General features: G+C 37.8%; 1 protein-coding gene across 6 annotated transcripts in view; it reads right to left on the bottom strand.

The window, feature by feature from the left end:
- LOC110452786 (soluble guanylate cyclase 88E-like) overlaps window positions 1-13559 on the bottom strand; it is a 52347-nt gene that overhangs the window by 18546 nt on the left and 20242 nt on the right. For all 6 annotated transcript variants that reach the window (XM_021501464.1, XM_021501472.1, XM_021501506.1 and 3 more), the window contains 7 exons: window positions 12129-12284; window positions 8748-8920; window positions 7695-7824; window positions 6986-7132; window positions 6322-6468; window positions 5060-5329; window positions 3264-3353 (listed from right to left, as the gene is read on the bottom strand). In XM_021501464.1, coding sequence (XP_021357139.1) covers window positions 3264-3353; window positions 5060-5329; window positions 6322-6468; window positions 6986-7132; window positions 7695-7824; window positions 8748-8920; window positions 12129-12284 — 1113 coding nt within the window. The remainder of the gene's footprint in view (window positions 1-3263; window positions 3354-5059; window positions 5330-6321; window positions 6469-6985; window positions 7133-7694; window positions 7825-8747; window positions 8921-12128; window positions 12285-13559) is intronic.

The raw sequence follows: 13559 nt of genomic DNA, 5'->3' as shown, positions 1-13559 counted from the left end.
GATTAATAGAGGCTGGATTGTGGGACAACCAGATTAGTAGTGACTGGATAGTGGGATAACCAGATTAGTGGTGAATGGATAGTGGGACAACCAGATTAGTGGTGAAGGGCTGGATAGTGGGACAACCAGAATAGTGTTGAATGGATAGTGGGACAACCATATTAGTGGTGAATGGATAGTGGAACAACCAGATTAGTGGTGAATGGCTGGATAGTGGGACAACCAGTATAGTGGTGAATGGCTGGATAGTGGGACAACCATATTAGTGGTGAATGGATAGTGGGACAACCAGATTAGTGGTGACTGGCTGGATAGTGGGAAGCCAGACTAGTGGTGAATGGATAGTTGGACAACCAGAATAGTGGTGAATGGATAGTGGGACAACCAGATTAGTGGTGAATGGATAGAGGGACAACCAGATTAGTGGTGAATGGATAGTGGGACAGCCAGATTAGTGGTGAATGGATAGTGGGACAGCCAGATTAATAGTGGCTGGATAGTGGGACAAACATATTAGTGGTGACTGGATAGTGGGACAGCCAGATTAATAGTGGCTGGATAGTGGGATACCAGATTAGTGGTGACTAGATAGTGGGACACCAGATTAGTGGTGACTGGATAGTGGGACACCAGATTAGTGGTGACTGGATAGTGGGACACCAGATTAGTGGTGAATTGATAGTGGGACAACCAGATTAGTGGTGAATGGATAGTGGGACAACCAGATTAGTGGTGAATGGATAGTGGGACAACCAGATTAGTGGTGAATGGATAGTGGGACAACCAGATTAGTGGTGAATGGATAGTGGGACAACCAGATTAGTGGTGAATGGATAGTGGGACAACCAGATTAGTGGTGAATGGATAGTGGGACAACCAGATTAGTGGTGAATGGATAGTGGGACAACCAGATTAGTGGTGAATGGATAGTGGGACAACCAGATTAGTGGTGAATGGATAGTGGGACAACCAGATTAGTGGTGAATGGATAGTGGGACAACCAGATTAGTGGTGAATGGATAGTGGGACAACCAGATTAGTGGTGAATGGATAGTGGGACAACCAGATTAGTGGTGAATGGATAGTGGGACAACCAGAATAGTGTTAGCTGGAGAGAGGGACAACCAGATTAGTGTTAGCTTGATAAGAGGGACAACTAGATTAGTGTTAGCTTGATAGAAGAACAACCAGATTAGTGTTAGCTAGATAGAGGAACAATCAGCTTAGTGGTGGCTGGATTGTGGGACCACAAGGATAGTGGCGGTTTAATGTTTAAATACCATTGTGGATAAGTTGGGAACTTGACTAAGTCCCCATTAGATGAATGGACTATTGGGTTGTGTTATCGGATTAATATGAGCTAAATCATACATCAGTTGTGGCTTCATTTTTTATGTGATTTATTATTAAATATTGACGTTAAAGAGATAATGCTGCATTTTTAACCTTCATTGCTTGTATATTTGACTTTGTCGCCAATTTGTGTGATCACTTAAACACATTTTCACCATTTGAAATAAAGAATCTGAAAGATCACTGATTTTATCATGATTTTTAGCAAACATAACCTTTGATTTATATTCCAGACTTGATGACCAATGACCAGAAAATAGCACAATCTGTAAGTGATGATCTCTGAGGAGCTCAAAATACATGACCTCACTGCTTGACCCTCTGTATGACCTTAAATATGACCTTCATTTTATACACCTTAGTGAAGCAGGATACAAGAGACCCATCCGAACTGTACCAACATCTGTTAGTTTTGTTATATAACAGGAAAGAGAGAAATGTGTCACACTGGGGATCGAACCCGCGACCCCCAGCTTCCTAGTTCACTGCTCTACCGATTGAACTAAAGAGAAATTCCCTCAAGCCAACCATAACCATACTTATGTACAATTAAAATCTGTCACAGTTACCCAAACCAGACAAGATATTTACCGAAGGATGCTAAGTAACATTAGTCAAATCCCTTCATCTAAATATCACGAGTTTAGACTTCCCATTTCCTGTTTTTGCCCCATCCCTTCCAAAGGTGGCCATGCTCATTCTGTTTGTCCCGCTGTATTCCACTGGCTCAGGCAATTGCTCAATGCTAAATACTGGGGGTAAAAATCCCCTCACCCATTCATATAGCTTATTGGTTATTAGCCACTTTTGGGTTTAGTTTAGTTTGGTTTGATTTTGTTTAACGTCCTATTAACAGCTAAGGTCATTTAAGGACGTGCCTCCATGTGTGTTTTGCATGGGTGCATGTGTGTATGTGTGCTGGAGACAGGGTATATTGGTGTATTTACCTCCATGTGATAGCGTTGATCTGACGCCGACTTTAGAGTGCTATCTCACTGAAATACCATGCCGAAGGCGCCCAGCATAGCATTCCGCCCGGTCACATTATACTAACAACAGGTGAACCAGTTGTTGCCATTACCCTTAATGCTGAACGTTATAAGCAGAGAATAACAACTACCATTTGTACGGACTTTGGTATGTCCCAGCCTGGGGACAGAACCCACTTTTGGTCCAAGAGGGCAATGCACATCATTCAATTATACAACACTTAATTCTCTTCATCTGCTTTGGACTTGTAGCAGTAATTTGTAGCAGTAAAGTTGATGACAGATGGACAATGGAAGGAGAGAAAATTAAAAGATGCTTTGTCTTTGTATGAGATCAGAAAGCCCTTTTGGATCTACAATTAAGGATTCCCATACCACTGCTAAAAACTGCATAACTACCCCGAGTAAATATATTTGAAACTGTTTTTTCCAGCAACATATAAATCAATTATGAGAGAGAAAAAAACATACATTGCAGGACTTTTATGAGACATAAAAGAGATGAAATAAACAAAACTGAATCAATAACAGTGCTTTGAGTGTGAAGATTCAGCGGGGCTAGACTGGGATTCGAACCCCGGACCTCAGATTGTTATACTATCACTCTAACCTATTGAGCTACCTGGTCAATGGAAGTGTCCTGGCCAAACTGCTCTGCAGTTATATCCAAACAGTAGTTACTGTAGGGAACAGTGTAGTGGGACAGGGATCCTTAAGGAAGTCAAGGGGAGGTTACTGTAGGGAACACCACAGTGTAGTGGGACAGGGATCCTTAAAGAAGTTAAGGGGAGGTTACTGTATATAGGTAAAACCACAGTGTAGTGGGGCAGGGATCCTTAAGCTAGTTTCACATCAGAACTATATTACTCCCAAAGAGCAGTCTGAAGTTGATCCTTACCAGGTGTAACACCAAAAACTCACCTTAACAGCGATAGTACCCCTGGAGACCAGTTTGAAGTTGCTCTTTTCCAGGTGCCCGTAACTCTGTTCACTGACATGTATTTTTCCTGGCTGTAATTAAATAAGAATTTTCTGAAATCACTATTTCTTGAACACGTTTTTTAATAAACTGCATTTCTCATGCCATTCATAATAGTGGATAAACTCCATTATTATCATATTCACAAATCACAATCACTTTCACATATGTTTTTACTTCATTAACCTGAAATGTATGCATGTTTCACAGAGATAGAATTGCATTATCCAAAATCTGTCTTTTCCCATCATCAAAACAAAAAATATCTTTAAAAAAAATTAACAGCTGAGTGTTCATGTACATGTATGTGGTTACCAAGAAGTCATACATTCAACATATAAGTTAGTATTACAACTAAGCTTACCATTCAAAAGGAAGTAACTCAAGATATTTTTCATACCATTTCACTTCAATACATTATGCAATCTCAAATGAAGAGTGAAATGTCACGTAAATATGTGAAACTGAATACATTTCGCATTAGTGCTTCAACATATAATTTAGCATTACACCAGAGCTTACCGTTCAAAGGGAAGTAACTCAAGTTAGTTTTCATATCGTTTCGCATGAATACATTTCCCCATCTCAACTATAGAGTGAAATGCATTGTAAATACGTAAATTTGTTGTTATTCTTGTGGCAGCGAGAAATTAAATGTTTCCTATGAGAGAAACCATTGTATCAGATAGAGATGTAACATTAGATTGTTTGTTTGTTTATGTCACCCTGGTAAAATACTAGCCGCTTCCTACTGAGTCAGCTAGGGAGATTTTCTCTTTAGCTCATTTGGTAGTGCGTAAGACTGGTAAGCTAGAGGTTCCTGGTTTGACTCCAGGTGGACACATTGAAAAAATAATGACCTCTGTTACATTTATTTGTTTGTTTGGGGTTTATAACATCCTCGCCACAGCTAGGGTTGTATGAGGACGAGTGCCTAGGGAGACAACAGCTAGGGTTGTATGAGGACGAGTGCCTAGGGAGACAACAGCTAGGGTTGTATGAGGACGAGTGCCTAGGGAGACAACAGCTAGGGTTGTATGAGGACGGGTGCATAGGGAGACAACAGCTAGGGTTGTATGAGGATGAGTGCCTAGGGAGACAACAGCTAGGGTTGTATGAGGACGATCGCCTAGGGAGACAACAGCTAGGGTTGTATGAGGACGAGTGCCTAGGGAGACAACAGCTAGGGTTGTATGAGGACGAGTGCCTAGGGGGACACCAACGAAAAAAAAGAGTTAGGAAGACAGAGTAGAAAACAAATTTCCGAAGTGTTACAATGGGGGCAGCGAATCAATTTACCTGGTAGGTTTCTTCAGTGTCTCCTGAACAGAAGACACAGAGGAAATCCTCTACTTCTGAAGGAGCCCTATGTAAGCCACCTCTTACGACAAAAAACAGGTGATCGTATCTTATGTTATACGACTTTCATGTAAAATGAAGGGTGTACACATTTATAGTGTGTGGATCAAATGCCATTCTGAGATTTATAACACTTCAGTAGGGAGGCTACCATCTTGCTAGTTGTGTATCCCTAATTCTATACTGAGATGGGCTCCACATTAGCTGCCTCTTACGACATGCAGCTGGTCATTTCTAATGTTAAAATTACAATTAATCTATTAATAAAAGCTTTTAGATCAGTTGCCTTTTTCAGATGTTATATACCACATCAGTAGGGACTAAAGGCTACTGTTTTGCATTAACGCCTAAACCACATCCCAGCAGACCATCAACTCACCTTGCCATGGGATTGCATACGCGAGGCTGTGTTGACTGTGTCCCCAAAAAGGCAATACTGGGGCATCCGGCGACCTATGACCCCACCTACTACACCACCAGAGTGCATGCCTAACCGAAACTGGAGACATTTTCCTGTCGTAGGGTCTTTGAGCTCTTTTGAAAGTCTGAGCAAATCTAAAGCAAGGCCTGCCACCTGGTGGGCGTGATTGGGATGTCTGTCTGGTACACCACCAGCAACCATATAAACTGCATCTCCTAAAGTTTCAACCTTCAACACAGAACAAGTTAATATTTAAACTACATCTCTCAAAGTCTCAACCTTCAACACAGAACAAGTTAATATTTAAACTACATCTCCCAAAGTCTCAACCTTCAACACAGAACAAGTTAATGTTTAAACTACATCCATCTCTCAAAGTCTCAACCTTCAACACAGAACAAGTTAATGTTTAAACTACATCCATCTCTCAAAGTCTCAACCTTCAACACAGAACAAGTTAATGTTTAAACTACATCTCTCAAAGTCTCAACTTTCAACACAGAACAAGTTAATTTGGATTAATTTGGAATGTCTCCATATAAATAACTGATCAAGAGGCATCCCACTTGCATGAGTTTTGAGTGACTGAAGCGACAACAATAGAATGGAACCTTGATTGTCTTTCCTATTATAGTATTGTTCTAATTTGAAATAATGAAATATCTATTGTTCTTGTGGTAAGGATCACACAATTCTCTGTTTCGCTAAACAGTAAGTTAATCCTGTTCCACAAGGATAAAGCCTGAGTGAACATGATCACTTGAGGGGAAACAAACAATTGTGTTAACCTACCACAATAAATGTATAACAGTAAAAGCTGTATTAGGGGACCACCCTTAGGAAGTCCAAACATAGGCCTGTAGGTTCTGTTAACAATGAAATTGTTACAATAGGAAACATGCAAAGAGGTCTCTTCACAAAGGTGGTATCTTAATAGAGGTGGTCACTAGAACAGGTTCGACTGTGTATACATCACATACATTCTAGGCCATATGGTTACCAAGAAGAAGTTATTTAAAGAAAACTATTGACGCCAGACAGACGGACGACGAATGGACGACGGACATCTTATATACTACCACAGCATAAGCTTACTTGGCCGTTTTGGCCAGGTGAGCTAATAAATAAAAGAACAAATGTACAAATGTAATTTTAAACTGTCCACATGTCATTCTTGATGTCTCCTAAATTGAAAGATGTTGAACTTGGTGCAACCTTACCTTGAAGCAGCTATGTTTGTCTACAACACTGTCAAACACAGTGAAAATGTTGTTGACGCATTGGACAATTTGCATTGGTGTTCCCCGGGTACAGATCAAGGTGAAATCCACCAGGTAACTGAACAGGATCGTCACATCCTCAAATACCTGTAAAATACATTTCAAGGTAACACATTAAGTCACATCATCAAATACCTGTAAAATTAATTTTTAGGTAGTATGTTATCTCACATCTTACCCAGCCATTTTTTTATTTTTTTATTAAAAATTATGTTTTCGTTTCACTGTATACAATGGTGAACACAGACCTATACACTATATTGTGAATGATTTTATTTTCGTGTGTTACACTTTATGCTGGAAATATTTAAGCTGGGTGGGTTTTTTTTGTTCACATTGGGAAATCATGATCGATAGGAATCCATTCAACAACATAGAGATTAATCATTATGTTGCAAATTAATGCAAAATTTGACTTTTTGCAAATACAGATGTATAAAGTGAACTACAATGCATAATACTGTTAACTTATTCACCCCTGAAGATACATTTGAACTCTTCCAATTCAAAGGTTGGAATAGTTCATTATGAAATTTTAGGGGTGAATGAGTTAGACATTATCCTAGATGCAGTCTTTTATAAAGTGACTATAATGTCTCTGTACCTGACAAGTCTTGATAGGGTCGACCCCAGCTTTGAGGTCCTGGGCGATGCTCTCCGGTATCATATTGTACAACAACATGTTGCTTTTCTGTTGCCACTCGTCCAACTTTTGCATTGTTCCTGAGATCTTGTCACTCTGTTTCACTTGCTGTAAAAGTAATATAGGTATTATACAGACTTTTATAATAAAATAATTATACAGACTAATTATATAGACTAATTATATAGAATTATTATACAGACTAATTATATAGAATTATTATACAGACTAATTAAATAGACTAATTATATAGAACTATTATACAGACTAATCATATAGACTAATTATATAGAACTATTATATAGACTTCCTATATACCAGGAATTTTTCACCCAGTCAAACTTTTAATTGTCCTCACATATGAAAATTAGTTTTTCGCCAAGTGTTAATTACGCTCTTCACAATAATGTTAACTATGCTATTTACTTATTCACTGCAATGATTAATTCATAAATATAGAAGGGGGGAAATCTAAATCTAAAACTGCAGCAAAATTTATACCAAAAAATATTTTCATAAAGTTTATATAAAATCATTTCAAATAGTCTTATTAAATGGAATAATTGCACAGAATTATTATATATACAATCAATTTTTTACCCTTTAATAGTGAAATCCATGGAGCATGATTTTGACCTTGACCTTAAGTGTAACCTTGACCTTGACTCACCTGTTCTATAGAATACTCGAGTACTGAAGAGTGTTGCCAACCCGTCATAACCATCTGTCGACTATTGTCGTACATGTTGAGATCGCTGATGTAGAGTCCCATCTTCTCCAAGTCTGTTAGGCCACTTACACTGCCAAAATACAAATAAACCTCAGTATACTGCCATCAATATTCAATAGCATTTGGCACTATAAGGGGGTATATTGCTAATATATTGATGGAGGTGCATGGAGAATACTGTGCACGGTAGTATAGAAAGACTAACACCCTTTTAACCAGCAGGAACCTATGTGTATATATGTATATCATTATTCAGTGACGTCCGAAACAACCAGCCAGCTACTACAGTCCGGGCAGAACTTTATTATACTCTACCCGATTCAGCGGGGTGCTGCGATTAACTAAACGGAGGAATCTGCAACACCAACCAACCAACCATGGAGGATATTATTTATTATCAATTACCATAATATCTATAATTAGCATCCTTCAAGCTTAATGACCTCACCTCCACCCTGCCTTTTTTCAACAGAAATGTTTCATATAACTTATATTTATTTTACATCAATTATAAAACAAGTTATTTATATCCATTTGGCCCGGGTGTTAGCGCACAAGGGGTCCTAATGTGGGAGGAAACCGGATTATGCGTAGGAAACCCATGTGGTTGGGCAGGCAGGTGACCTCCTACCTTTTAACGTCCGACCAGGGAATTGAACCCCGGCCGCCTTCATTAAAGTCGAGTGCGTTATCCACTGAGCCAGTACCCGACCATCCAACAGCACATACTCAAATTATGAGTTAAATCTATTCATTTCCCAAACACTCCCCAAATTCTGACTAATTCCAGTTCACGAAATATGTATATACATACACTTCAGTCTGACAAGCATGAATGTTTCCAAGTGTTAATGTATTTTCAAAAAGAAGAGCGAATATTTATTGTTATCAAAATAAGTGTCCCCATTCAGCGAATCCTTTAATTACCCTTGGTACTAATTACCACAGGGACCTTTTGTGTTCTTCAAGGTTTAGATCAATTACAAGACTTACAGGGGAGCACACAGAAACACCATCATGTTCCAGTCCTCCATGAACTTGACTTGTCCTCGTAACAACACTTTGCTGGCCTGTGGCTTCACTCCTGACCCTCCACTCGCATTGGAGAGACGATGCACAGGGCTCCGATACTGGAACTCAAATGTCACTCGCTGTAGCCTCTTCACCTGAGTACAAAAACATCATAGCTATATCTAACTGTAATATAAACTTTATTAATGTTACAACAATTATAAAACAAGTTATTTCAACTTATATTAATCACTCTTGTTGGCCCAGATGTTAGCGTGCACGGGGTGTGGGAGGAAACCGGAGTCCCCGGAGAAAACCAAACATGGTCAGGCAGGTGACCCCAACCTTTTCATGTCCGATCGAGGAATCGAACCCCAGCTGCCTTGGTGAAAGGCAAGTGCCCTATCTCCTGCACCACCGGCCACTCTAACCTGACCACCCCTATATCTGACTATAAATGCCAGACAGTCATTCAACCCTATACTTAGGATTGATAAACATGTACTATCTCTGAAACTGATTGAGCTATCTGGACAATGGAGGTGAATAAGCCCAAAGGGGAGGCTACTCTATAAAGGACAAATGGCAGTGCAGTGCGACAGGGATCTGACAATATCTGATTAGGCATTAAAGGACAAAATAGTTCTAGACAATGTCTGACAAAGGGAAGAACAATTACAATGCAAGACAACGTCTGATAAAGTCAAGGATATTGATTCAAGACAATGTCTGATAAAGTCAAGGATATTATTCAAGACAACGTCTGATAAAGACAAGGATATTGATTCAAGACAATGTCTGATAAAGTCAAGAATATGATTCAAGGCAATGTCTGATAAAATCAAGGATATGATTCACAACAATGTCTGATAAAGTCAAGGATATGATTCAAGACAATGTCTGATAAAGACAAGGATATGAATCAAGACAAAGTTTGATAAAGCAAAGGATAAAATGTCTGATAAGGCAAAATATAAAAGTACTTCAAGACAATGTCTGTTAAAGTGAAGGACAAATATAATTAAAAAAAATGTCTGATAAAGCAATGGACAAAAATACCTAATGACAATGCCTATAAAGCAAAAGACAAATATAATTCAAGGCAACATCTGACAAAGCAAAGGATGAAAATAATTAAAGACAATGTCTTGTAAAGTGAAGGACAAAAATAAGTGTAAACATTATGTTTGATAGACTCAAGGAAAATATATTCTAGACAATGTCTGATAACATGAAAGAGACAAAATCAAGACAATGTATGATCTGGCGAAAAGAATTCTGATTCAATGTCTGATATACTGCTTCAAGATAATCTCTGATAAAGCAACAGACAACAACAAAACAAAACACAGACTAATAAACTGAGGAACAAAACAGGAGACGACATTGGATCGTGGCGTGGGACAATAATGACTGCAGACATTAAGTGGTATAAAACCAGAGATAGTGTTGGTTATTGACCCCTACACGATGTAGCTAGAGAGTTTCTATTGTTTTATCACCTGCCGTTAAAAATTAGTCATCAAAAGCACGCAGAGGAAAATCAATAAGAAAACACAGCAGTATCGTGGTTGTAACTGTTATATAGGAGACAATATTGTGACGCAAATATGGCTGTGTACTGGGGTCATTATTGTGAAACATTGCTTCACAACACCTCCAGTCTCATCAGATATCGAAATTCATGGGCTCTGGTTATTAAATTAAAGATTTCTATCACAGAGTTGGTATTTAATGATGAAGATGTAGAGATTCTATAATAAGTGAACGTTGTTTATCTTTCCATCTTAATTCAAAAACCAAGGGTTTTGCTTTTGATATACACATACTCTCTGCACTCTTGGAATATGTCGATGACAAAATTGAAGGCTCGTAATTTGGCATTTGATTGGTTTCAGATATAAAATAACTTTTGCTTGGGTAATACCTTTCCTTTAAGATTACAGAAGAGTAACAACAAAATCAAAGGCAACGAATTATTTTTTATTTCTTATCAAAGATATCAAAATAACGCAGGACTCCGCAACAGTTTCCAGACTTCATGTAGTTAACTAGTATCATTCATATGGTGACACATACAGATGTTTTCGATTTTGTCATAACAGATTCCAGATCTACTGGCTTAAAATCGATTTGTCACAACTTTTATACAGTCAAACCTGCTCATGCAACCAACTCTAGTAAGAGAACACCTGTATCAAACGACAACCTCTATCAAAAGACTACATGTATTAAAATACTACCTGTATCAAAAGACTACATGTATTAAAAGACCACCTGTGTTAAAATACTACCAGTATTACAATACTACCTGTATTAAAATAGTACCTGTATTAAAAGACTACCTATATCAAAAGACCACCTGTATTAGAAGACCACCTGTATTAAAATACTACCTGTATTAGAAGACCACCTGTACTAGAAGACCACCTGTATTAGAAGACCACCTGTATTAGAAGACCACCTGTATTAAAATACTACCTGTATTAGAAGACCACCTGTATTAAAAGACCACCTGTATTAGAAGACCACCTGTATTAGAAGACCACCTGTATTAAAATACTGCCTGTATTAGAAGACCACCTGTATTAAAAGACCACCTGTATTAGAAGACCACCTGTATCAAAAGACCACCTGTATTAGAAGACCACCTGTATTAAAATACTACCTGTATTAGAAGACCACCTGTATTAAAATACTACCTGTATTAGAAGACCACCTGTATTAGAAGACCACCTGTATTAAAATACTGCCTGTATTAGAAGACCACCTGTATTAAAATACTGCCTATATTAGAAGACCACCTGTATTAAAAGACCACCTGTATTAGAAGACCACCTGTATTAGAAGACCACCTGTATTAAAATACTACCTGTATTAGAAGACCACCTGTATTAAAATACTGCCTGTATTAGAAAGCCACTATCTGGACTTCCAGAGGATGGTGTATTTATACAGGTTTGACTGTTTGTCTATGACTAGTTTTTTCTTCTGCCATTTCAGCCTATTTATAAAGACCACCAGTCAACATGGTTTTTTTTTATCTCCCCACTGGACAGTTTCACCCAGACAAACGTTCGCCCTTCGCCTATGGAATCAGTTTTCGCCAAGTGTTAATTTCACCTTTCACATTCAATAACTAAGTATGTTTTTGTTGTTGTTTACTTATATTCGCTGTAATGATAAATTCTCCTTCATTACGGAGGGCAATAAAGGCGAAAAAGTTAAACTGCAGGAAAAATCTCACAGTGTACAGTATATAATAATTATGAACAGGTGTGAATAAGGCCTGACAAGGGTAAAATCTTGAACTGAAAAATTGGTATTTTGCTTCATGAGTATGAACATGATAAGTGTATTTACATTGCTCCAAGTGCAGTCTATTAGTGGCCTTCGTATCAGTAATCTGGTCAGTAACTCTGAGCCAACCAAACTGTCCGTCTCTAACAGCATTGGTAAACTGGCTCCTGTGTGTCTTATGATAAGGCTATCATCAAATACGATACAAAATGGAAATATCTGAAATAGAAAATTTTATTATGTACATTAGCTACTAAAAGGTATTATGGTTTTCAAAAAAATAGATAAAAAATAAGATACTTCTAAAATGAGATAACAACAAATCTATATAGTACTAGAAAAATATTTCAGCACGCCAAACTACCCTAAAAAGGCCAAGTAAGTTGTACATACATAAAGACTAACGCTTATCCAAACTTCTCCCTGGCTTATGTAAACAGGAGAGCCACCTACAGCCCTGGTTTCCTTTGTTGAACAAGGCGACACACATTTAATTACTTATAAAGGCACTGAGGCAGACACGAAAAAGACTTTCTTTACATCTTCTTTGGTAGAATAGATATAATCAACATTTGTTTGTATATTATGGTCTATTAGATATAACTTGAAAATGTTGGAAAATAATCAACTCTGGCCACACGGCCTTTGTTAATTATTTTTACCAACATTTTCTCATCCTTGTTACATATTCCCCCATAATACACACAGACCTGTTGATAAATACTCTATTAACAACCATAATACACACAGACCTGTTGATAAATACTCTATTAACAAAGAGAAAAGTTAACACATGCTGTTTTATTCTCATGAATGGTTTTAGTGGTTCTTCCCTTCTTTTATTTTTCAAGTAAGGAAAATTTATTACATGGCAATTGCAAGCATTAAAAATCCTCAGCAACAGTACCATCTGGGCCAAGAAGAAAGAATAAATAAAAAAAAGGGTTAAACTGACTTCATAATTGTTGTAAAGTTTATATTAAGTCCAAGCATATTTTCATTAGGTTACATAAACTGCGGGAAGGGTATAATTATTGGTAACATATGAACTTGCATATAGTTTCGCTGCAATTTTAGGTTATCAACACATTGAACATACTGCTGAGAGACACCATTAAGTAGATTGGAAAAGGGGCAAATAACTGTCATTAATAACTGTGAACTTTGATTTTTACATGAAGATAAGGTTTCATCAGGTTTTCTGTATGGATTTTTTTTTAGCTCTGGAAATAACTGTTGCTTAGTTAGGCCAGACCACGACTGTTAACCAGATAGCTCGTTCTGTAAGAGCAATAGTATAGCAATCTGAAGTTCAGGGTTCTAACCCTGGTCTAGTACTGCAGAAATTAGTACGGGTGTGGTATATGGTATCATGAAGCATATAGAGAAATGAACCGCGGCTCATGTAACCATTGGCTTCACATTTCATGCTACACCAGCTCCTTTGAAGACATACCTCATACCATTAACCATTATCTTTATATTTGTATAGCT

Source organism: Mizuhopecten yessoensis, unplaced genomic scaffold (genome assembly GCF_002113885.1).
Source record: "Mizuhopecten yessoensis strain PY_sf001 unplaced genomic scaffold, ASM211388v2 scaffold775, whole genome shotgun sequence".
Classification (NCBI taxonomy): domain Eukaryota; kingdom Metazoa; phylum Mollusca; class Bivalvia; order Pectinida; family Pectinidae; genus Mizuhopecten; species Mizuhopecten yessoensis.
Note: the sequence above shows the minus strand (reverse complement) of the source record. Positions and strands in the feature narration are given on the sequence as shown.